The following is a 26,555-nucleotide window of genomic DNA, read 5'->3' as shown; positions in this document are numbered from 1 at the left end:
GAACCGTCCTCATCCCCCTGGAACACCCCCTTTTTCGTCATTAAAAAGAAATCGGGGAAATGGCGCCTTTTGCAGGATCTGCGAAAAGTCAATGAACAAATGCAGCCAATGGGGACTTTACAACCTGTCATGCCAAATCCAAATATGCTCCCGCGTGAATATCAGTTGGCGGTGATTGATTTAAAGGACTGTTTCTTTTCTATCCCACTGGTCCCAGCAGACAGGGAACGGTTTGCTTTTACATTGCCAGTATATAACAATTCGCAGCCCACCCAGCGATATCAGTGGGTTGTCCTGCCTCAGGGCATGTGGAACTCCCCTACACTTTGTCAACATTTTGTGGGGGAAGCATTGAAACCTTTCCGCATGCACCACCCAGAGGTGATATGTTATCATTACATGGACGACATTTTGATTGCTGCAAAGAAACTCCCGCCCACCATTTTTCAAGAACTTTCTGCCACGTTGGCGGAAGCGGGACTCTGCGTAGCGCCTGAAAAAATTCAATTGACGTTGCCCGCCACCTACTTGGGACAATATCACTGCACAAGCAGCGCTGCCTATTGTTCCCCAATTGACTATCCCTTCAAGCATGAAGCTTGTGGAATTACAGCAACTTCTTGGACATTTGAATTGGGCTCGTTCTTTCCTTGCATTACCCACCAGTACATTATCACCATTGTTTTCGGCGCTCACAGGACACAAAGATCCAGCAGATGTAATCCAGGTCACTCCAGCAATGATCACTGCATTACAGACTGTTAATCAGCACCTGCGATCTACTCTCGTGGACAGGATCACAGAAGCCTCTGCACACGAGCTGCATCTGGCAGTGTTTGCCACACCATTGTTGCCAACAGGAATTTTATATGCTCAGACGGACAAGAGGAAGACTATCTGCATTATAGAATGGCTACATTTGCCACATACCCCACCAAAAAACATTTATTCAGTAATTGAATCCACATCAGACATTGTCATTAAAGGACGTTCTCGTGCCATGGCCTTGAGCGGTTTTGATGTTGAATCAATTTATTTGCCTTTCTCACAGACTGAACAGCAGCACTCATTGATAACTAATGCTGCCGTGCAAATTGCCTTGGCTGATTTTATAGGTGCCATCATTTTTAACCCTCCAAGGGATGACCGTTTGACTTTTCTGACACAAGTCACCTATGTTTTGGCCACCCCCTTGTCTCTCACACCTCTTCCCTCTGCATTGACCCTCTTCACGGATGGAACAAAAAGTAGGGGGGTGGTGACATGGGAGGAGGGAGGAAAATGGAAATGTTTATTTATCCCTCCACAGTCTTCTGCTCAGCGAGCTGAGCTAGCGGCTGTGATTCTTGCCTTTCAATCCTTTTCCACTCAACCTTTCAATCTCATTGTGGATACTCAGTATGTATATCACCTTTTTGCTGTTTTACCAATATCTTATGTAACTCCTTCCTTGGATTCTGACTTGTTTTCTTTGTTTCTTGCCCTGCAAGCCTTACTTCAGCACAGAGAGTTTCCTTATTATGTTGCACATCTTCGCTCCCACACATCACACCCAGGGTATTTAGCAGAGGGCAATGCAAGAGCAGATGCAGCGTTGAGGGACATTTCTGCCTTTTCTCTCTTTTCTGATCCTGTACTATGTCATAACACCTTTCACCTCCCTGCGAAAGCATTGGCAAAGCAGTTTTCTATTCCTTTGGCCCAAGCAAGGGATATTGTTTCCCAATGTGCTTCTTGTTCTAAATCACCGCTGGCCATTCCTTTTGATGCTGTCAATCCTAGGGGCATGTCTGCATTGGCGTGTTGGCAGATGGATATCACACACCTGTGTTGGCTCCACTCTCCAAGGTTCACCTCACGGTGGACACCCACTCTGGATTCATATGATCTACGCCCATGAGGGGGGAAACAGCTCGTCATGTGATCCAGCACACTATTCGCTGTTTCTCAGTCATGGGTAAACCTGCACGCATCAAAACTGATAATGGTCCAGCATATATTTCTAAAACATTTTCTGAATTTTGTATGTTGTGGAATGTGAAATTAACTCATGGTATACCCTTTAACTCCACAGGGCAAGCTATAGTGGAAAGAGCGCACCTGACGTTCAAAACACTGTTGATTAAGCAGCTTGGCGGCCGAAGCATACCAACAGCAGATATCCCTTTGGCAGTCCACCAAGTTCTTTTTGTACTTAACCATCTTTTATATCCACATAATAGGACCCATACCCCCACTGAATTGCATTTTAGGAAGGAGGAGGCACTCCCCCACCCCTTGGTGGTGTACCGACGCTTGCCTGATCCCGCGTGGCATGGACCTGTTCCGCTGATCACGTGGGGATGAGGGGACGTGGCAGTGGACGTCGAGGACAAGCCTTTGTGGGTTCCAGCTCGATATGTACGGCCATGGCGAGTCCCTTCAACCATCTGCCTCACCATCCTTTGCTGCACCATTATACAAGGAAGAGAAGCAGACGACCCAGTCCAGTTGAAACCACATTTCACCTTATCAGCTGGCAAGCCGCTGCCATCAGAATTCTACTCTGGCTGGCAGTATCCACGGCTCAGCCACTCTCGAACTAGAAGAACAGCGTTGTTGAATAAGACTTTCAGGGGAGAAAATTATCATAAGATTTGGAGGGATAATATTTTTGTACAAGATATGGTTATGTTTGCCAGTTTATTACATGCTTCTAAATGTTGGTTGTGTGTGCATATGCCCCCTTTTGCCTCCATGAGCCTGCCCCCATTTGTTTTCAAATTGATGAGGGAGAAGAATCATGGGGCATATATCCAAACTGTCAATATACATTGAATTTCACTTTTAATAGCTCTTGTTCTCTTACAGGAACATACAGTGACCAATCTCAGTGCTATAGGAGTGACACCAGTGCTTGGCTAAAAACTAGAAAGGAAGCCTACCATGCGGCTTGGAACCAGAATTCTTCTATCCCTGGCTTAGCAAATGCCACTGATGAGCAATTTCATATCAGTTCTTTATTTACTGCAGCCTTTAATTGGTCCCAACAGAGTAGTAATATCAGCTATTTACTCCAAAGGGAGTTATGGTTGCTTTGTGGCAAAAAAGCATACAAAGCATACAAAGCCATTCCTCGAAACCTCACAGGCACATGTACATTGGGTATCGTGGTCCCGTTGTTGTATAAGGTTGATAAGTTACCATCTTCTCTTAGACTACGAAATCGCCGGGAGGTTAATTCACCCATAAATCAATATACCGGTACCCAGATTTCTCGAGCCTTGCTGCCCCCATTGGGTGCAGCAATGAACTATAGGGACCTCCATCGGCTAGCAAATTGGACTGAAGGATTATTCAATGATACCATAAAAGCATTGAAGCAGTGGCGTAGCGCGGGTTGTCAGCACCCGGGGCAAGGCAAGTAATTTGCGCCCCCTAACCCATGGATTTGCACCCCCTAACCCTAACCCCCAGATGTTGTGCCCGGTGTGGCCGGCCCCCCCTGCACCCCCCACGCTACGCCACTGCATTGAAGAATCTCAACCAGGAGGTGTCTGAAATGAGAGAGGTGGTATTACAAAATCGTTATGTGCTAGATGTCATTTTGGCCTCGAAAGGAGGGGTATGTGCACTTGTTCATTCTCATTGTTGTATGTTTATTCCTGATAATAATGTCAGCATATCTGCGACGATTGATCATATGGAAACCATGGTAGCTCACAATCCGCTTGCCCCCCCTCCTTCCATTGATCCATGGGCATGGTTATATTCTTGGCTTCCGGATGGGAGTTGGCTTCGACATTTTTTGATTTCAGTGATCCTTATAGTAGTTATTTGCATTATTTTGTGTTACTGTATACAATGTATTCCTTCTTTAATCTCAGTATGTACTGCATGGTTCTCCCGCCAGCGGCCTGCTTCAGGCCTTACAAGGGTTGCCTATCGTGCTCGGTATAACCATATTGGTAATGAAATATATGACTCTGATTAATAAAATAAAGGAAGAGGGCATGTGGGAGCCATGCAGCCACTGTAGTAGCTTGTAATGCTACGTAGTCCCTCACTGAGCTCAGTGATGCAGCCTATCCTCGCTAGCAGTATAACCATATATGGGTGTTCTTTCCTGGTAGGATGTATTACCTTATATGGTGATGGGTGTTGTAAAGGCATGATTGGGCGATGTGACGTGAGACATTGGCAGATGGCCACGCAGGCTGTTAGACAAAGGGTAGTATAATAAAAATACCGGAGAGGAGGAAAGTTCGAGTGAGCTGCTCTCTACCCTGAAGATACTCGTTGTGTCTGTGTTTTTTCTGTATGCTGCACACCACCGTTGACGGCTGGTTTCCGTCAATATTGTTTTGGTTTTAATTGAGATTCTGCACATAGATATATTTCAATATGAATTTGTGCTATAGAAATGTATAAATAATTATAATAATAATAATAATAAAAGTGGGGACTAAACATATGAGAAAACTCTCAAATGCAAGAAGGTAGCTCTGCAGAAAAACATTGAGTACAATTTAAAAATAAACCAAACCAGCTAGAACTTCTACATTTTAGTGTTCATCTTTGCATGGTTGATGAATACAGAGGAGCACCAGTGACCACCCTTGTCTTCTGGTGATTGCACTCCAGCCAGGCCCCAAACATCCATTCAGAGAATCTAGGTATATGTTCATATTTGTTGACAAATGGTTATCCTCAAAACACATTGGAAAGACTTAAACATCAGCCTTCCCAGCTTTTCCACAAGCAATTGTCATGTCAGACACAGAGAAGGTTGGTTTTTTTCAAGGGAAAACGACACCCACATATTCTGCCACTGTTTCAAGTATCTTCTCTCCACAGTTATCTTTACATCAGAAAACCTGGAATGCCCAACACTATGCATCGTGGCCTTGTTAAGCAGCGTAGACCTGCCCAGTTACATTTTGTGAGCCTCCTGCTTACTGTGCTGACAGTGCTTTTAGCCTTTAACCTACTCCCTCTCATGCTCTAATGCAACCTGCCTTTGGGCTGTGGCCACATGAATTGGCAAATGCATCCAAGGCAGGGGTTGCCAACAGGCAGCCTCAAAGCATCACCCAGCATGCCAAGAGAATTTGGCCAGCTTCTGCAAGTTCTGCCTTTGCAGTAGATGCCTGGGTTTGATGTCACCAGCAGACAAGTACAGCAGTAGCCAAGGTGGTGGTGGTGGAGGAGATGGACTGAAGGTATCTCCAGTCAAGATATCTCCATCCTTACTGAAGCTGATTATATCAGCAATGACTCCCTACATCCCCTCTTTTCTAAGGCATCCCCATTTCTCCTTCCTTCTCTCCCCCCTCTGTCTAATTTTGTGCTGTTGCCCAACCTATTGTTAATTGCATTAAAACTGTATGGAAATCAACATTCATTTTTTTCTTTTAATGAAGCAGTGCTTCATATATCTCACATATACCAAACAATAACTGGTTGTGATACATTAATTCATTGTAGGGGATCATGTTGAAAAAGAGAACAATAACAGTGACAATAACCCACTGCACTTCAGAACACAAGGTGGAGGCTGGATTCCTCTGCTAACTTGGAATTCAGATTCCTGCTTCAGCAGTGCAGGGCTGTCCTCTAGGAATATAAAATATTTTCCCATCCGTAGTAAACATGCTGGTTGATGGCTTTTGATAGCCCATTCTGTCTACAGTAGCCCCAAACCAACCATTGTTTGCAAGTTGTCCTATATCCCTTCTTAGGGATCAACCTAAGTAGAGCGGTACCTTGGAAGTCGAACGGAATCCGTTCCGGAAGTCTGTTCGACTTTCCAAACGTTTGGAAACCAAGGCGCGGCTTCCAATTGGCTGCAGGAAGCTCCTGCAGCCAGTCGGAAGCCCTGGAAGCCCCATCAGATGTTCAGCTTCCAAAGAACGTTCACAAACCGCAACATTCACTTCCAGGTTTGCGGTGTTCAGGAGCCAAAACGGACGAGTACCAAGGCGTTTGACAACCAAGGTATGACTGTGTGGGAAACCAGCCTAAATTACCCAGGCTTAACTTAAGGTGGAGTAAAGCACACCAGATCCAAACTCCATTCAGGAGTGGGGCTGCTGCCAGATGAGCTGTCCTAAACTTGGCAGAGGGAAACCAAGCCTTGGGGAAAAAAGAGTATTGCCCAGTGTCTAGTGAATCCCAGCTGGCAAACTCTTCCCTGTGAAACAGATACTTGGCAAAGTTTACATATACTCTGCAAGGTTTACATTTCAATTCTAGATGTTGCTTTAAAAGCTGGCTAAAAATATTTTAAATAAATATAAATGATATATTCTACGCCTTTTGAAACAGATTACCTTCAGTAATTATTTGTAATGGCACTGGTGCTAATGATCTTACCTACTGGACCTGAAAGGGAGCAGCAGAGGTTGCCTTGAAAATGTGACCTGGGTGAACGCTCTAATGACATGTGTTGTGCATGCCTATGAATGCAACCCTAACATAGGATGCGTACGACATCCTTTAAAATGCTTTCACTATCCTTTGGTTCATAATCGGGGACCAAGTAATAACTGCATTTCGGGGCAGAGGGCAGTTTTCCCTTTGACTGGCTACTGACATCACACACACACACACACACACACACACACACACACTCCTCCTCCCAGCATTTTGTGGCTTAGATTTACTTGCTTGAATCAGTCAGAGAAACTGGTCTGTTTTGTACCTGTTCCCATCTGAAGGCAGACCTGTTTAGGGAAGCTTTTAACGTCTGATGTTTTATTGTATTTTTAATATTTTGTTGGAAGCTGCCCAGAGTGGCTGGGGAAACCCAGCCAGATGGGCGGGGTATGGATAATAAATAATAATAATAATAATAATAATAATAATAATAATAATAATGGCGGCTGACTAGAATTTAGATTGTGGGGAACCTTTGGTCCTCCAGATGTTGCTGAACTACAATTAGAAGTATAAAATCATAGAATTGTAGAGTTGGAAGAGAACCTGAGTGCTGTCTAGTCCAGCCTCCTGCAATGCAGGAATCGTGGCCACAGCCATCCCTGGGTGGGCTTGAATCACCAACCTTCTGGTTAATAGCCAGATGCACTGACCCATTGCACCACAGTAGGTCTTGTTGGCTGGCTTGTGGGCGAACCAGAAGTGTCATTGCTGAGCGGTCAAAGAACCCCCACAGAACTCTGGCTACATTTCCCCTTAGAGCCATTAGTGATTTCCAGTTGCTGAAAGCAAAAAGTATGTTTTCCCACCAGCAGGAAAGTTAACACCATATAAATGAACATCCTTTCATTTAATCATTTTCATAATGGAAAAACACGTAGGAAAAAACATGGAGCCATTTAACAAATCACATGCTTTTCTTGTCCTTCCTCCAAAATCTCAGGTGGCACTCATGGTTTGCACACACATACACTGCCCTTGCCTCTATCTTGTGTTCACAACAACCCTGTGACAAAGACTGGACTGCAGAAAGTTTAACTGGCCCAAATTCACCCAATGGGTTTCATGGCTAAGCAAGGATTTGAACCCAGGTCTCCCCAGTGCAATCGATCTACACCTTATGAGCCTGAACCGGAGATCAGGGGTTTTGATCAGCCCTGGCTAGAGGTGACTGAGGGCAAACAATGCCCAAGAAGCTCTAAACAGTGAAGGCATTGGTTCACAGATTTGAGGACAGTAAATTTAACTTCCTTTTGAGAGCCAGCGTGGTGTAGTGGTTAAGAGCGGTAGTCTCGTAATCTGGGGAACTGGGTTTGCGTCTCTGCTCCTCCACATGCAGCTGCTGGGTGACCTTGGGCCAGTCACACTTCTCTGAAGTCTCTCAGCCCCACTCACCTCACAGAGTGTTTGTTGTGGGGGAGGAAGGGAAAGGAGAATGTTAGCCGCTTTGAGACTCCTTCGGGTAGTGATAAAGCGGGATATCAAATCCAAACTCTTCTTCTTCCTTTTCTCATCTTGGAATGCTGAGGTGCAAGGTTGATTCCTTTCTCCCAATTAATGATTAGAATATATGTAAGACTATCTGTGTGCACCCTAGGAGTGTTGGGCACATAAGCTAGGAAACAGACAGAAGCCACAGCTCTACTGCACACGGGCTACAGAATGCAATCTGTTGTATATACATGTTTCCAGGGTACAGTAACATTTAGTGGCAGTGTCTTCTCAGGGATCTGGTAGGGGGAGACTCGCTCTTTCTCCACTTACTATACAACAAGACTGAAAGATTTGTTATTAGAATATCTGAGACACTGTGCCTCCCACTCCCACCCCAGAACAAAGCACCCTCATAAAACCAAGGAGTGGTGATGGATCTTGGCAAGAGCCAGCTTCTCCCGTCCTGGCTGACAACAGATCCAAACTTGTTTTCAGCATTCAGCAGGCAGAAGATGGCAGGATGCATAAACAGCTGAGCCTGAATCACCTTAACAATGACATAGAACGTACAAAAGCAGCAAGCAAAATCTCAGGATGGCTGAGGAAAACTGATTGTCAACGAGCACCATTAAAAACTACATACACACACACTCAAGAGAGCAAGAAAGGCCTCAGCTTGAACCCTCCTGCACCCAAGAAATAGTCAAGGGGTGTCTCTTGGGAAACAGGTTGTGCCATCCAACTTTTGCTTTTACATCTATAAATGTATCTATAAATATTTCATTTGCTTCTTTGATATTCACACCAGAGCCGTTTCCTCAGCAAGTCACAAAGGAGGCGAAATGCTTCCAAGTGTTCCCCACCTGCAGATGGAGAGAATGGTAACATCTCTAGCTAGCAGGTCCCTTTCCTTTGATGTTTTGCTCCATTGCCATCCTCCTCGGTGACATCTCAGCCTAGCCAATGGCTCCCCTCCCGCTTTTGGAATGGCTTGCCTGTCACTCCGGAGCATTGGCTGTGCTAGTCCGAAAATCCACAGGGCAGCGCCTTCACAGTGGAGTTGGCTGTCAAAGTGATCAGTGAAGGTCACTCTCTGCTGCTCTGCACCTCCGCTCCGCTGGACAGAGGAAAAAGAAGGACAAAAACGAAGTTATCTTTGTGCTTCGTTGGTGCCAAACCGCATCACAAGTGCTGAGGGATCCTATGTTCGTTGTACCCTGTGAGAGGCAGAAGAAGAATGTTCCCCCAGGTTATTTTGTAGTTGAAACTCAAGTGAAAGCCATCATGCAAAATAATACCAGTAATACTCTTGTTGTCCCTTTGAGCCATAAGACTCCAAGGGACCAGCCCCCTGTGGGATTGCATGGAGCTGGTGTGAAGGTATAAATCAAACAGAGGAAGCGGAAGGCATCTTCAGAGGGATCATTGTGCAAGACGGTGTGCATTGCGTAGTTCTGTGACTGCAATGAGTGCACAAATTTTTTGCTTTTATCTGCATGGTTTTGTTTCTTTACAAAGTTTTGTATTAAGACTAAACAGATAAAATTCACATAAGGCTAAATGAGCAAAACATGACTACTACTACTACTTCTACTATTTCCAGCATAATTCTTTCATGCGCAAGTAGTTACTGGATCACTTAGGAATACATTCCAAGTCAGCCAAATGTTACATGATAAGAGTCTTTCAGTGCACTTCTAATGATTTCCTAACAAAACAAAAACTAGTCTGCAACAAGAACATTTGAAACCTGAGAAAATCTTTGGTCGTATAACACTTGAACATATTAGAATAGCTTTTACATTATCCCACAAAAATGTAAGCATTACTACCAGGGAGTAAAATATAACCAAGTGAAGGAAAGCAAAATTACTTCACAGGGTCAGAAATTTGAGCATGTAGAACATGCACATCCCAGTTATAAATTGGGAAGAGGAGCCCATCTTATACTCTAGATTTCTGATGGATTTTACCTTAGAAAACACATTACTAAGTTACTAGTGTACAGTAAAAATAAGAAAAAGAGGTGTGTGGGAGAAACATACCTTGTGAAACTTTTGTTGTTCATTTAGAGAACGTGAAAGAAACATAAAAAGAGAGAAAAGGAAAGACGTAACTATCAGGAATATTCAAAGCACATCAATAATGGAAAAACACAAGCAAGTAAAGTGATAAGCAATTAAACAGAAATTTACTACTATTAGGAATGGGCTTGCAAAACTAATGGAGGATTTCCCCCCAGCTCCATAAATTGCAAGAACTTACATTTGGTTTTTATGAATGAAGTAACCACAACAAAATTATAAATTTAAAATCTTGTGCCTACTTCAAGCTAAGAGAATAAGACTTGGTGCATGGAGCACAACTTACTTAGCAGCACAACTATGTCATGCATGCATTTTAGTTAAGAGAAGTGGACATAAAACAGAAGGTACAGAAGAGCACTACACAAAGTTCACTTTTAAGACCTTGAGCCTATGCACACCTGATTGGAAGCAAGGGCAAAGTGATACACATTAGGGCAAAGAAACACAACCTCACATGTACAGTGATGGTATCTGAGCTGGCAGCAGGGCCACCATCTGGGGTGGCTATGAGCTGCCCCAGAATTTTTTCAAGAAATATTGGAGGTATGGTCGTGTTGACTTGCCCTGTCTGCTAGTACAGAAACTGCAAACTTCAGTGTGGTTCTTCTTCTCATTTGTAAACAGAGAACAATGACAGCAACACCACTTGGTGAAAAGGGCAAATAACTGAGAAGTGGAGGGTTGTATGTCACAGTATCCAACACGGTTTGAGTTGAAATCACAGAAAGCCTTGGGAAGAGAGGGTGCCTTAAATGGCAGGTGTCTCATCAAGCTGAACTTTAAGCCCCAATGCAGAGCTGCCTTTTCCCAGCTCTTAAATAGGCACATTCTCTTAACATTAGGTCTACCTCTCAGACAGAAAGTGAAAACAAATGCATGTGGCTGGAAATTCACACAATGCATCATTTCTGGGTCTGTGCCTCTTCAGAAAGTTGGTGTGAGGTAGGTAGCAAGCTTCAATGCTCCTTCATTTCAGAAACTTCCTGCAAGCAGAAAGCTAGAATGTGCAAAAAAGGTAAGGTCATCTTTCTTGCTAGCTTTCCAGGAGCAGATGAAAAATTAAAAAGTCATTGAAACGTGATATTCTCCTTCTGAAATGGTAGTGTAACAGGAAGACTTCATTGTGTGGTGCTTCCACACATGGACATCAGCACGTAGATCCACATTGTGTGCCCTCTCGTAGTGGATGCCATTGAAGGCATTTTCTGTGGCAGTTCCTAAACTGTGGAATTCCCTTCCTGACGGTGCATCTGCTGCCTTCACTGTATAGCTTTCATCATATCTCTTTATTCTGCCCCTTGACACCTGAAATACACATTTTTAGGACCCACTTTGTTTTCTCTGATTGTAAATTACTTTAACAAGATTTGAATGTTGTATATTTATATTGCTGTACTCCACCATGGAGACCTTATTGTATAAAGTGAGTAAGAAGTCCTTTATTCTTATTTTTTCATTACTGTTAATAGCAACAATGAATGCTTGAACGCACAGAGACATGGCAAAGCCCTTCATTTGCATGCCCTCTAGAGGCCTTCCACCTCCTGTACAATGAAATGATCAAAATACTTAGAAAGAAGGCAGAAACTGGGTTCACTAATAGGCCAAATTTGTTTTCTGATCTGTTTCTTTCCAGCTGACATATACGAGTGATACAAAATGAACACTTTTCTTAAAAAGAGAGAAAGAAAGATACACAAGCTGCTTGCATACAGAAGGCTTAGTCAGGCACAGTTTTAGACAGATAACTGGTTCTATTAATTCATTGTGTGTCTCTTATCAAAAGTTGCTGTCCACCCACCTTCACACATGAAAGGGTGGCAAACCTGTGTTGCCGTGGCTCTCTGGAAGCACAAACGTGGGCATGGGCTTTTTGAAGCTCTGTACAGTCATAAAAATATAGCAGCCCTGTAATAGCTGTCAGGTTCAGAGACCTACGATTACTCTGGGACTGAAAAGTGGACTGCAAGATTGCAAATTAACCTCTAATTACTACTCCCTAACGCAGGCATAGCCATCACAAGTCCTTTAAATCAGGAGTCTGCCACCCGTTAGCACCTAGCTGACACTCTAAATCAGTGTTTCCCAAAACTGGATCTCCAGCTATTTCTGGACTACAATTCCCATCATCCCTGACTGCTAGTCTTGCCAGCTAGGGATGATGGGAGCTGTAGTCCAAAAACACCAGGAGATCCAAGTTTGGGAAACCCTGCTCTAAATAGTGGGGAACACAAAGCATGAACTCTTCCCACTCAAAAATTCTGGCCCCACTTTGAGGTGGGGTATGTCCCTCTCAAAAGCAGTTCTGTTAATCCTGATGTTGCACCCGAGTGGGAGAGCAGAGTAGGTCAAACTGTGCGCCTTTTATAAAGGAGAAGGAAGAGTGGATGGGGCAAGGATGCAAACCCTATATTTAGCCCTTGCAATCAGATCCCACCAACAGGAGAAACCACAAGATAATAGCCTTAGCTTGTTGTTGCCAGATGGCAAAGCGGTTAACTTCCACAAGTGGATGCCCATAAAAAGAATGAAAAAAGAGGCTATTGCAACTGTACTCACTGGCAAGAATGACCATGTCCATTCCCCAAAATATACTCATGATCCAGCCAACCATCACAATCGCTGTGAGGATCTGAATCAGAGCTGCTGCAATGTTCAACCAGAACACACAGCAGATGTGCCTGTCGGGGAGGTCGGTCCGAGCTCCACACAACACCGTGAAGGCAGACACAAACGTCCCTGTGGAAAGAAAGAGCATCAGTGAGGATGTGGAAGGAAGCAGAGGAGGGTCACATGCATGCCAAACAAAACGAGAAGATATCAAACCAACATCATTTCATTTCATTATTTCATTTACATACTGCTAGTTTATTTTATTTTTTAAAAAACCCACCACAGTTTACAACAGTGGTACATAAAATCGCTTCTCGGCCTTTTGGCTAAGATCAAGTGTGTGTAATAAAATCATACTATAAAAACTATATAGAATTGTAGAGTTGGAAGGGATCCCCAAGGGTTATTTAGTCCAACCCTCTGAACTGCAGGAATCTTAACCAGATCATTACATGACAGATGGCCATCTAGCCTCTGCTTATAAACCTCCAAAGAAGGAGATTCTGCAACCTCCTGAGAGAGTCCATTCCACTGTCAGGCAGCTTTTACTGTCAGAAAGTTCTTCCTGATGTTTAGTCGGAATCTCCTTCCTTGTAACTTGAAGCCATTGTTTTGGGTCCTACCCTCCAGAGCAGGAGAAAGCAAGCTTGCTCCATCTTCCATGTGACAGCCCTTTAGACATTTGAAGATGGCTATCCTATCCCCTCTTTTCCAGGCTAAACCTAACTAACTCCCTTAACTGTTCCCCATAAGACTTGGTTTCCAGACCCCTGATCAGCTTGGCTATCCTCCTCTACCAGGGAAGGCTGGCGGGTACAGGGAATGGAAAACTCTTTTGCAGGTAAAACTGAATCCCCAAATGTGTTTGATCATGTTAATAAAACGCAGAGCTCTGTAGCTGGGTTATATGAAGAACTCTTTGTCACTTGGTCACAATAAATTTTAATTTTACAGGTAGGTAGCCATGTTGGTCTGCCGTAGTTGAAACAAAAAAATTCCTTCCAGTAGCACCTTAGAGACCAAGTTTGTTATTGGTATGAGCTTTTGTGTGCATGCACACTTATCTGAAGAAGTATCTGAAGAAGTGTGCATGCACACGAAAGCTCATACCAGTAACAAACTTAGTTGGTCTCTAAGGTGCTACTAGAAGGAATTTTTTTATTTTGTTCCTTCACAAAGGTTAATACTCTGCCCGTAGAAGATACATTTTACAGGAACATGTTTTTGATATGGTGCATTTGATACAAGTGGTACAAAACATACAATAGGTTTTTTTTAAAAAAACAACAACCCTGAAGGAATTGTTGGGACACCTTAAACTTCTGGGGAAAGGAAATGGAAAAGCAGAATCAATGGACTGGAAGGGACACCCCTGCCTCCATAAATTTCAGCCATGGCAAACCCATCAAATCCACAGTCTACTGTCTACTGATATCATGAATATCTAAGCATCCAAGGAACATACACAACATTAGGGTGAAGACATGGACTAATCTAGTGCTTTAGGTTCTTTATTGCTGCTATGACTTTCGGTTATTGTTGTTTTAATTCAACTGTCCTGGAAAAATAGTATCAGAGGCGGCTTCAATCTTCTAGTGCTCATTTCCTAATATAGCAGACAGGCAGGTGGGTGATCAGGCAGAGGTGAAAGTAGTGTTGGATGTGAAGCTTCAAGCACTTTAGTTTTGGGGGAGGTGGATGCTCATCTCTCAGGCCTCTTGAGAAAGACAACCTACCTAAGAACTCCTACCAGTGAGAGGGGGAAAATTGTGCCATCCCTGCCCATTTAAAAAACCTCAAACCTTTTGCAAACTCAAATTAAGTTGCTTTCTTCTATTGTATAATATCTCAAGACACTCCCCCCCCCTCTTTTCCTGCTGTTGCCTTTATTTCCAACTCCCACTTTCTCCAAACTCTCCTCAAGCTAGTTTAGAAGCACTGCAGAGAAAAAGAGTGGGTGGGAGCCGCTGAGGTCGAAGAAAGCAACTCTGTATTGAAGCTGGAAGGTGGTAGTGGGAAGAAAAGATGGGGAGACTCTTCTTTTAATGAGACAATATCCTTGAGGGCTTCATTTTCACAAGACTGAACAGCTGTAGAAGCCCAAGGGTGAGATGATGCATTTTATAAGCAGTGCCTGCTTGTAGGCGGCGGGGGGGGGGGGGAAGAAATTTAATTCACTTAATATTTAAATATGAATTTACTTAATTCACACTTCCCAAAACAATAAGCGAATCAAAACACAGCCGTTCTTTGAATTCCACCCATTTCCCATTTTTGCGGTGCAGTTCTCCAGACACATAATGTGTACAGAGAAATGCACATACTAGGGTAAAGTGTGCATAAAAATGCATGTTTTAGCAGAATATACATATGAATGTGTTAATTGTCAAAATCGTTTTGCAAAATTAGGCAAAATTGCACACAAACATGTATATAAGGGGAAATGTGCACTAAAATGCAGGTGAATTTTCAGGAGAAAAACAACAACAAAAAGCAGAATTTTTAAAGGCAGAATCAGGAATTCAAGACGACCAAGCTGCTTTAAACTGTGCCCCTAAATGACTATGTGTGCAGGCTGGGAGTTTATGATGTCATATTGTGTGATGTCATATTGTGTTTTTACTACTTTTTGTTAGGAGCCACCCAGAGTGGCTGGGGCAACCCACTCAGATGGGCAGCATATAAATTATTAACAACAACAACAACAACAATACTTGAAATTCAGTGATCAGTGAGTGAAATCAGAGCTGGTAAGTGAATTGTTTGGACATTAGGCAATAGGAAACACAGGGGTCCTAAAGAGGTACCCCCCTTTGCGCTTTAGTGCACTTTCCCTGCTTTCATTTTATTTTCAAGTCCTTGAAATCTCCATAGCTTGCTCCTTTTCCTCTATCGACAAGGATGCATCTTTCCTGTGGTGGGCTCATCTGTGACCAGGTAGCTCCTAGAAGTTATTTTTTTGCACAATACTACACAACAGTAAGTATGGGTGGGTTAAAGAATCCCCACCACCACCACCAAAAGCGAAATGTGAAAACTTTGCAAGGAGGCTTAGCCATGTGTCTCCTGCTGTGGATAAACCAGAAGAGTTGCTGGTTTTATATTGCAGAAGGCATGGTTCATAGTTTTTCTCATGCTCCCCACAGCAGTCATTTTGTGATTGATGCCCACAGCACTCAATCAAAATTTGAGATATACTGTACCTACTGGCCCCAAAATACTGTTGATCCCTGTATAGAAATCCAGTCTTAAAAAATGTGTCCCATTATTACCAAGCTCATAAACAAACATCTGTTTATACCTTGGAGTGGAGGAAGGGGAAAAAGTCATGGGGAAGTTTTAAAAGATTCTTGTTCTTGTTTGGTTCCAGTTAGGCAACATACTACTTCACAAATTGAGAGGTTATACCTTTGGAAAAAGAGGTAAATGAGATGCAAAATGCAACACCTAATTGCTAACGTAGTGGTAGGTGTTACTGAATGACTCAGCCACTGGCAGTGAGCCAACTCTCTGGTTCTTTGACCCAGTGCTGCAGTTTCTACTTGATACCATGTTTGGTTATATTGCTGTTCTAAATGTTCGTGTTCTTACTTCCCCACACGGTCACAGGAAGCTAGAATGACAAGAGCTGGTGCAGACTCTTCTGAAAGGCTTCACTCATATAAATAAATGTTTGTTCCCCTAACCTCCACAAATCACAGAGAAGGAATAGTGATCTTCCACGAGTGTCGCCCTTACACAGCTCATGTAAGCAGACTCCCTCCCAAGAGGAGTTATTTTCTTGGGTATGCTGGCTCCAGCTCTAATGAACTTTTCAGACACCAGCACTTCAAATGTTATTCTTATCAGTATACTAACGTTAGTTGATCCAGAGCCAAGCAGGGCATTCTGTCATTCCCACATAACGCTGGAGAGTAGACCTGCAAATGATTTAGCACTAAAAAAAGTAACTTAATAAGCACACACACACATATTGTGTGGTACAGATGAGCTACACTTAGCCTCTGAAGAAGTAATCTTTCAAAAGGTTGGACTCACCCACGTTTAATGTGTAATATTGTGCAAAAAAATAACTTCTAGGAACTACCTGATCACAGATGAGCCCACCTCAGGAAAGATTCTTTCAACTATCAGCTGTGATGATATGGTAAGGGCCCCTTAAGATGACCTGTTTATTGAACATTCATTCCTATTTGCTTGCAGAAAGCTTGTGAGGTTATATACAATGCACGTCCTCTGAGCACCTGTTCCTATTTGTTTTCAGGGAGGTTATACAACAGGGAGCATTCATCCAGATTTGTGTACACGGGGGTTGTTTGGCTTTCCATCGACTGATTATTTCCCCATCATATCCAGAATTCTGTTCCTGGAGTGGCTAACCTAACATTTCCAAGAGCCAGACATGATTGCAATTCCCCAGCAAGTGGTACTCAGAGGCACACTAGTCAGAGTAGGCATATTGCCTTCCGTAAATATAGTACATATTGTCTCTGATTCTGGAGGCAACATGGCTGTCATGACTAGCAGTCACTGGTAGCCTTATTTCTACCTATCAATTTGGCTAATCCTCTACATCTTGTGGTAGCAAGATGTATGCGCGGTGTGAAGCCACACTTACTTTTGTCTGTCCTGAATTGCCTCAGTATTATTATTGTTTTTATTAACTTACCATATAGGAACGTCCCCTATATTTGCTGTTTCCTGGCCACTTATGGCTGAAAAAGGATGTCCTAATAACTATCACTGCACTGACAGACAGATCTCTCAGGTATTATCTACAGTGGTACCTCCGGTTACGAACTTAATTCGTTCTGGAGATCTGTTCTTAACCTGAAACCGTTCTTAACCTGAGGTAAAGGTAAAGGTACCCCTGCCCGTACAGGCCAGTTGTGTCCAACTCTAGGGTTGTGCGCCCATCTCACTTAAGAGGCCAGGGGCCAGCGCTGTCTGGAGACACTTCCGGGTCACGTGGCCAGCGTGACCCGGAAGCTGCTCTGGCGAGCCAGCACCAGCGCAGCACACGGAAACGCCGTTTACCTTCCCGCTATAAAGCAGTACCTATTTATCTACTTGCACTTAGGGGTGCTTTCGAACTGCTAGGTGGGCAGAAGCTGGGACCGAAAGACGGGAGCTCACCCCGCCGTGGGGATTCGAACCGCTGACCATACGATCGGCAAGTCCTAGGCACTGAGGTTTTACCCACAGCACCACCCGCGTCCCATACAGCGCCACCCGCATCCCATACCTGAGGTGCACTTTCGCTAATGGGGCCTCCTGCTGCTGCCACACCACCGCCATGCGACTTCCACTTGCATCCCAGGGCAAAGTTTGCTTCCAGGAGCACCTTCTTCCAGGTTAGCAGAGCTCGTTACCCAAAGCGTTTGTAAGGAGAGGTACGTAACCCAAGGTTCCACATACTGTGAGGCACTGACAGAGTCACTCCAAAACTGACCATGCTCTTGACTAAAAGTAGTCTATCTGGTGGCTGAAGGTTATTTGCAACCGTTAACTCCTCTTGAGTTAACCCTGCACGACTTGACATCTTTCCGCAGGGCCTGCAAGACAGAGCTGTTCCACCAGGCCTTTGGCCAGGGCACAGCCTGACCCCCTCCTTTAGCAATCCTCACAGAACTCTAGCCCAATGGTTGCCATTAATCTGATTTGAATTCATTTTATAATGAAATGATTTTAGAATGTTGTATCATTTTACTGTTGTTAGCCGCTCTGAGCCCGGCTTCGGCTGGGGAGGGCGGGATATAAATAAATTATTATTATTATTATTATTATTATTATTATTATTATTATTGATTGGTCCAAGGTTTGTACTCCAAACTATCAGTCAAGGGCTTGATTGGAGTTTGCTCTTTTCAGTGATTGCTATCAAATCACTTAGGAGGCCTTCATAAATGGCACAGGGATGTGCATAAGGAAAGCACATCACAAACTGAGTTAAAACATTAATAGCTCAGTCAGCAGAGCACGCGACTCTTAATTTCAGGGCCATGGGTTCAAGCCCCACGTTGGGCAAAAGATTCCCGCATTGCAGGGGGTTGGAATAATGACCATGGTGGTCCCCTCCAACTCTACAATTCTATTATCTCTAAGAGTCAGTGCCATAAGAAATGCAGATAAAAATAAATTATTAAGTGAAGTGGAAAGTGGGGAGGAACCCAAGAAGAAAAAAAGTACCTGAAAAGATGTGATGGATTCCAGGTGTTGATACTAAAACCTCTTTCCGGGGGTTTGTTTGATATAAATCTAGGTGTCTTTCTTAAAACAAAATCAGTCAAAAGTAAACAGAGCACAGTGGGGGTTTTTTTTGGAATAGAGCCGTACCCTGTGCCTCATTGTCTCCTCACACACAAGCTGCCTTGAGCACTTTTAAAAATAAATATGTAATGTAAAGGTGAAAGAGAAATGCTAGAAAGAATTAAAATAAATAATCCAAAGTTTGAATGAAGATTTCAGAATTTATGTTTCTGCTGGCTTCATCCCTATGTCCCTTCAAAAAGCAAATATTGATATTGAGTTATTTTGAATTCCCTATTAATGTAAGCTGTATAGCAGAAGCCTTTACACTGAATGTCAGAACTGAACATACTGAATACAGGCATCCCCCCACTTATGTGTGATTAACTTGCGCAATGATCATGTGTATGCATGTCACTGGGGAATGAATGAATGAATAAATAAATAAATAAATAAATAAATCCAAACCAGGAAATAGCAGGAGAGTGCTGGAGAGTCCTTGTGGCTCACGAGGAGACCCTCCACAGAGCCCAAAGAGGATTTCAGTGAGAGCGGAGGAAGCCTCAAAGACACCAAAAGCACAGTGGGGCTTTGTTTAGGCTGCTCAGCCTCCCTGCCCAGCAGCTGATACACGGGATAGCGCAGCAGCAGCAGCTGTCGCTTTTCAGCATGACCTCTGGCCTCCAGCCTGCCCCACAGCTTCAACTCTAGTTGAAGAGAGAGTTGTAAGGAGCGAGAGAGAGTAGGAGAGCAGGAAAAGAATGAGCTTCTAAATAGTCCTGGAGTCAGCAAATTATCCATCCCTGAAAGAAAATGGCATGAAGAGAGATAGTTCTTTGTTGTTGCTGTGGTGGCGATCCATCTGTCTCGAGCGACAATGGAATGCACCTCTGTGGGTGAAGTCAAACTGCTGTACTAACAGCACTGAAGTGACCTCCCCAGGGCACAAGCCTAGGCAGTGTGTATGGAGGTCCTGGGCAGCCCAAACAACAACACCCCGCTCTTGGCCTTGCTGATGTGGTCCAAAGGAAAGCAGAGCAATACTCCAGCTTGGCTGCAGGAGTTGCTGGAAGGAGGCATACAAGGTGCTATCCAACCATCTTAGGGTCTCCACTCCGGATATGTGTAAGCTTTGCTCCTTAGCCTTTTCTTCCCCAGTGAGCAGTTGAGCTGCCAAATTTTGTTCTAACTGCAGCTTCCGGGGCAGCTTTGAGAGTAGCTGCACAATGCTACAATATTCATTTTAAAATGCCAATAGAATACCACATTATTTAAAATAAAATGTTGGTACTGTATGAAAAAGTAGCATGCTGTGTTGTCCGGCAGACTTGGTCACTGCTAATGTGCGGCTGACTGATTACCTCTGTTGAATGGTGACTGATAATGGAGAGGGCACAGATGCTGTGACCAGATTCCCTCTTCCAGAAGTGCCACAAAATATTTTTATTTGAGTTGGCTTCCGACAAATACATTTAACCCGATAGTGCAGGATGGAGTACCTTTTTCAGCTCCAGGACCACATGGTGATCACATGCCGGGGGTAGCTGTGACTGAAGGCCAAAGCGACGCATACAGTTGTATCTTAGTTGACGAACGCCTTGCGACTCGAATGTTTTGGCTCCCGAATGCCGCAAACCCGGAAGTGAGTGTTCCAGTTTGCAAACTTTTTTGGAACCTCAACGTCCAACGCGGCTTCTGCTGCTTCCAATTGGCTGCAGGAGCTTCCTGCAACCAATCGGAAGCTGTGTCTTGGTTTTCAAACGTTTTGGAAGTCAAATGGACTTCCAGAATGGATTCCATTCGACTTCCAAGGTACCACTGTACTTTTGTTCAGGAGGCTACAGTCCAGCCATGCAAAAAACCCCAAATATAAATCAGAGGTTTATATATATACACACACACACAGCTGGGTAAGTAAAACACATTATGGCAGTGCAAGGGCACACGATGACAGGGAAAAGCATTTGAGCAAGGTGTGGGGCAGGCAGGGCCAATGTGGGCTGCCCTAGAGGAGGGGTGCTGCTGGGACAGAGTCCCAAGGGCCAGATAGAAAAGTCTGGAGAGCCACATTCAGCCCCCAGCCTTGAGGTATCTCACCCCCATGGCAGTGATTTCTAGATGCAATTCTTGATCTTAAAACCTTACTATGTTCTGAGTTTCTTCACTTGAGATAAATCCCAAATCCATGTGGTGGGAGAATTCCAAGTCCAAAAACAAGTATGACCAAGAACTTCCAGCCAAAATATGCCGCCTGGTGACTCTTTTTCCTACGTTAGCAAGGGAAAACATGAGTTAAAAGGAAAACAACAAAGAGGTGGGTATTAGGCATGGCCTTGGACTTTTTGAGAACCTGCATCAGTTTGTTGTTAAAGCAAAGCTTCTTCTCCCAAAAGTCATCAGCCCAGCTGGCAGCAACAATGAAACACAGAAGAATTAATGATAGGAGATCCATTTCCAGAGCATGTAATCTAAAGGATAGTTCCTGTATCTGCTTTTCTGCATGAGAGCAATGCCTTCCCTGCAGCCCCTTTGTGGTTATTATCAGCCATCTAAATGTCTCTGTTTCATGGAACTAACAGCCCAGATGACATTCTATGGCTTATAGCCCATCACAGCCATCAGATCCCAAAATGTCTGTCCTATTACAATTCACTGCTGATAAAGGAGCTTGTTTCTATTTTCTCCCTTTTTATAGCCCACAGACCTCAATCGTTTTCTACTGACAGACATCCCACTGCTCTGATTATGAGCACACTGTTTTACAGTTTTGCTCTAATAGCCTACTTGCTTTAAAAACAACCACACTTACATGCCCCCTTCCATTTAATAATGCTCAAAGCTGCTTCCAAAAACAATGTAAGAGCCACTTTTTTAAAAAAAACCCTTCCAAAAATGTTAACAAAAAAAAGCAGAGCCAGTAAAAAAAAAATGCCAGCAACATTAATATTTAATTTTTTATTTGAAATATTTACAGGCCGCCTTTCAGAACTGAACTGTCTCAAGGTATAACTGGATGGGATGCTGGAAGGGCTGGGGAAATCAAAAAGCATTCACCTGGCACTGTAGGAACATCAAGTTTGGCACCAGTCAAGCCTCCCTAGGGAGGCATTTTGCATTCAGAGCACCGCAATTGAAAAGGCCGTCTCCCCAGTGCTGCCCTGTCTAATGTCAGAAGACGGGAAGACTCAGAGGAGTGCTTCCAATGAAGGTCTAGGTTCATGCGGGTAAAGGCAGTCCTAGAAATACTGTATAGATAAGCACTTTAAATGAGGCTTTTTCAATGCAGTGGACAACCAGCGAAATGCCCCAACCCACCCTGGTTGGGGAAAGGTCAACTCACTAATATAAAAAATATTAATACACACTTTAGATTCAAACACAGGGTGTGACCTATGCTTCCACTGTGCTAGCTTACGTTTACTTTTAATTTGTGCAGCAACCCACTTTTGTGTGGACCTTCCAAGACCTTCTACATCCCCCATGAAACTTCTCAATCTTTTCATATCTTAGATTCTCTGTCCCCAATATTGGTTTTCATCTTTTACAGGGAAGAGTCAGAAAAGAAAGGTGGGCAGATGCATTCTGCTCTTGAACAACTCACCTCTGGACTTTTGATTCCTAAGAAGTATGAGTAGATGCATTATTTTAGGGTTGCTATGTTTCACAAAGTGAAAATCTGAACGCAAAAGTTGTTGATTTCTGGCAAAATCGCAAACAAAACTGACTTTTAGAGCTATTTTAAATGAAAATCTGCAGAAAACGACACTGCCGACATGGGTTGCCATATGTCTGGATTTCCCCTGGACATTTTTGTCGCTTTCTGCCCAGATACTGCTTCCAACTGCAGTATTCTGGGTATGTCCGGAAAATTCCGGATGTATGGCAACCCTGATGGCCCATAAGATCAGAAAGACTTGGAAGTGAACAGCCTCGGACTTAGTGACTAAGCCTAGGAGATCAACTTTTAGAGATGAAAATCTCAATGCATTATCTGGGTCACATCAGTTTGATTCTGCAAGATACTAGGAACTGTAGTCCCAATCCTTCAAAACTGTAAAGCATTCATTTATGTTATCAGTACTGGAGTTCCACTGATCTTAGAAAGGCTTTTATTTTATGCAAGTACTTTCTAAAAAGTGAAAGTTAATTTCTAAGGTAAAAGGGCATTGGAAAAGGGCATTCTTAGAAAAGGATACAGGATCAACATTAAAGTGTAGATTTAAGAAATTGCTCAAGGGCAGAACTTTATATCTTGGCAAACACATGCTGTGTTTGTAGAAATGTCATGTGAACTGGGGCAGGGGCTTGCAAGAGAAGATGCTTAATCGTTTCTACACCAGGAAATCTTTCCTGCAAATAACCCCCAGCCTCAAGAATCAGCAACACAAAAAATAAGGTTGGAATTCCTATGTTTCTTCCTATGAAGGATCTGCTTTAAGGTTGCCTGAATTAATTAATGACTATGAAATACCCTATAGGGTACTCAAAGATTCCATCTTGCCTACAAAGCTTCCCCTCCACCCCCAAACCAAAAACCTATATATGCAATTGTCAGGGAACTGCCATCGGAAGAACAGGTGGTGGGAGGGCTCCAGGAGGATAGAAGAGATTCAGCAGCCGAAGAGGGAACCAGTAGGGGGGGAGCAGGAGCTTCCAGGGACAGGAAGTCGGAGGGGAGGCTCTGGGACACTTCCAGCGAGAACAGTGAGGAGGTATCAAGGCTCCCTTTAGCGACCCCCACCCCTCGCCGGAAGCTGTCACGCAGGGAATCTAGGAGACGCGTTTCCGTCAAGCAGCTTTTATGCTGGAAACGTTTCCGCAAGCGCCCACTGTCGGATTCTACCAGTGACTAACGGAGCCATGTCCAAGGGCTCCGCTCAAGGCAGAGCTTTGCTAGGTTAAGCAAACTCCGAGGGACCAATCCTTTTACGCACAAGTAGCTCATTGTCCCATCACAGCAATCCGACAGTCCCTGAAAGCGCTTGTGCAAGGAGAGGCATCATGAGCAACCCAACCGGAGCTGGAGAAGGGGGAGCAGCTGCAGCCGTTCCAAGCCTGGAAGAAAGGTACAGGATGTTGGAGATGCAGTTAGCCCTGCAAACGGCTAGGCTGGAGGAGAGGAGGGCTCAAGATGCAGAGAAGGGAAAAGCCACCCAAGTCTCAAGGAAGGTGCCGGGACTGGTGCAGAAATTTGGGGGTGATCCCAGGAACTACCAAGCCTTTAGGACAGAAATGCAATATGCCCTTAATCTGCAGTTTGATGATTTTCCTGATGAGGAATCGAGGGTGGGATTTGTGATTGGCCATCTAGAAAAAGGGGCGAGAGACTGGGTGAGGCCCCTGATGGCAGCCAATAACGAGGTCCTAAAGGACACAAGGAAGTTTTTTCGCGCCATGGATCTGATGTTCTCCAGTGAGATTGAGCAGGGAGTGGCGCGCAGACAGTTAATGGCGTGTAAGCAAGGGAACCGATCTGTCCGTGAGTACTGGACTGAGTTCACCATGTTGATCCATAAATTAAGTTGGGATTTGTCTGCAGAACCGATACAAATGCTGTTCGAAGAAGGATTATCTTCGGCAGTAAAAGATGAACTTTCCCGGGCGCCCAGGGCAGAGTCTATGGACCATTTGACTAAATCCGCGCTGGCCATAGGAGCATGCCAGGAGGCCAGAGCCCTGGAGAAGCGGGAAGGGAAAGAGGAGCGTTGGAGGGATTTCCGCATTCCAGAGATTCCAGAGCAGCCTTCCCAGCCAGCAGAGCCGATGGAAATCGGAACAGCGCACGCGCGCGCAGTTTCAAACCCCAGCGAAGGGCGGAAGAAGGAGGGGAAAGGCGCCAAGAAATGTTTTCTCTGCCAACAGCCAGGTCACTTTGCCAGGGTTTGTCCGCAAAGAAAGGAATGGCAAGGAATGGCGGGAGCTGTTGGGGAGGAGGAGGAGGGAGCTAAGGAGTCAGTAAAAGCCAACGCCTGGCTGGAACCATCAGGGCACAGCAGCCAGGCCAAGGATCAGTGAATGTGCCCACGCCGGAACCGCCAAGACCAGCGCTAGTAATAGAGGTGTTGTTAGAGCTGGCAAACGGACACCCTCTAAAGGTTAAGGCGCTATTAGACTCAGGCAGCTCCTGCAACTTTATGAGTAAGGAGTTTGCAGCCGCACACCAGATACAAACCATCCCTTTAAAAAATCCCCTGCAGGTGACCACGATTGATGGGAGGGCGCTGTTGGGAGGAGAAGTTAACCAGCAGACTGTCCCCATGACAATGAGGGTGGCAAGACACACGGAACTGATAGCGTTTAATATAGCCACTTTGGGAGGAGCGCCCATCATTTTGGGGATGAGCTGGCTAGCGCTGCATGATCCGCTTGTGGGATGGCATCAGAGAGTGGTTTCCTTTGGGTCAACACATTGTATGGGACACTGCATGGAAAAGGGGGGCCAAGTAGGTACCCAGGCCACGTTAGCAAAGATAGAAGCAACGGATCAAGGTAGGGTACCACGACAATATGCAGATTTTGCCAACGTCTTCAGCGAAAGGGAAGCAAATAAACTACCCCCGCACAGACCCTTTGACTGCCAAATCAACTTACTCCCAGGAGCACAATTGCCAGTGGGCAAGGTGTATGCAATGTCAGACAGGGAGATGCAGGAGTTAAGGGAGTTTATTGACAAAAACCTCAAGCGTGGGTTCATCAGAGAGTCACGAGCGGTGGGGGGTAGCCCAGTGTTCTTTGTGGACAAAAAAAATTCAGATAAACCGAGATTGGTTGTGGACTTCCGGGCCCTAAACGCAGTGTCCGAACCCGTGACTTTCCCTATGCCCAGAATTGATGACATTCTGACCCGGGTGAGAAAAGGGAAAATTTTTACCAAGCTGGACCTGAGGGGGGCGTATAACCTGATACGTATGAGAAAGGGAGATGAGTGGAAAACCACTATGTTCACCCCCTTGGGGGCCTTTGAGTACTGCGTTATGCCTTTCGGCCTCCAGGGGGGGTCGGCAGTTTTTCAATCATTCATGAATCACGTCCTAGGACCATTGCTTTACAAGAACTGCGCTGCGTTCTTAGATGATGTACTGGTGTACTCAGAGGATGAAGAGCAGCATGTGCGAGATGTACGAGAGGTACTGAGCAAACTGCAAGAAAACCAGCTGTGGGTGAAACTGGAGAAGTGTCAGTTTCACACCAGAGAGGTGGAATTCCTAGGGTACCGGTTGTCAGACAAGGGGCTGGCCATGGATCCTAGCAAGGTGCAAGCGGTACTGGAATGGAGGCCACCGAAAACTAAGAAAGATGTGCAAAGGTTTTTGGGGTTCGGAAACTTCTATCGGAAGTTCATCAAGAACTTTGCCCACTTAACAGCCCCCATCACGGATTGTCTCAGCAGTAAGAAGAAATTTGTCTGGACGGAAGAAGCGCAGCGAGCATTCGAAAGTTTAAAGAGGGCGTTTGCTTCGGAAGAACAACTCTTACACGTGGATCTGCAGCAGCCGATGAGAGTGGAAACCGACGCGTCTGACAGAGCGGTGGGCGCCGTACTCCTACAGCCGGGACTGGATACGTCAGAATGGAGACCGTGTGCCTTCTTCTCGAGGAAATTGAACAAATCCGAGAGGAACTATACCGTGTACGACAGGGAATTACTCGCCATCCATGAAGCGTTCAAGAGATGGCGACACCTGTTGATTGGGGCGCAACACAAGGTTCAAGTGCGGACAGACCACAAAAATCTAGAATACTGGAGGACAGCCC

At 44.6% G+C, this 26,555-nt stretch overlaps 1 protein-coding gene across 4 annotated transcripts in view; it reads right to left on the bottom strand.

Annotated features, from left to right (window-relative positions):
• Window positions 1-4,335: 4,335 nt before the first annotated feature.
• Window positions 4,336-26,555, bottom strand: part of STUM (stum, mechanosensory transduction mediator homolog) — a 48,265-nt gene continuing 26,045 nt past the window's right edge. Inside the window, exons 2-3 of one of the 4 annotated variants that reach the window (XM_079969370.1) lie at window positions 12,489-12,677; window positions 4,336-9,068 (exon numbers count right to left, since the gene is read on the bottom strand). In XM_079969370.1, the coding sequence (XP_079825496.1) occupies window positions 9,034-9,068; window positions 12,489-12,677 (224 nt within the window). In that variant the 3' untranslated portion in view covers window positions 4,336-9,033. Of the gene's footprint in view, window positions 9,069-9,825; window positions 9,906-10,879; window positions 10,936-12,488; window positions 12,678-26,555 lie in introns of those variants that run through there. The other 3 variants (XM_079969369.1, XM_079969368.1, XM_079969371.1) reach the window with 3 other exon arrangements.

Source organism: Podarcis cretensis (assembly GCF_951804945.1).
Source record: "Podarcis cretensis genome assembly, chromosome: 3".
Classification (NCBI taxonomy): Eukaryota; Metazoa; Chordata; class Lepidosauria; order Squamata; family Lacertidae; genus Podarcis; species Podarcis cretensis.
Note: the sequence above shows the minus strand (reverse complement) of the source record. Positions and strands in the feature narration are given on the sequence as shown.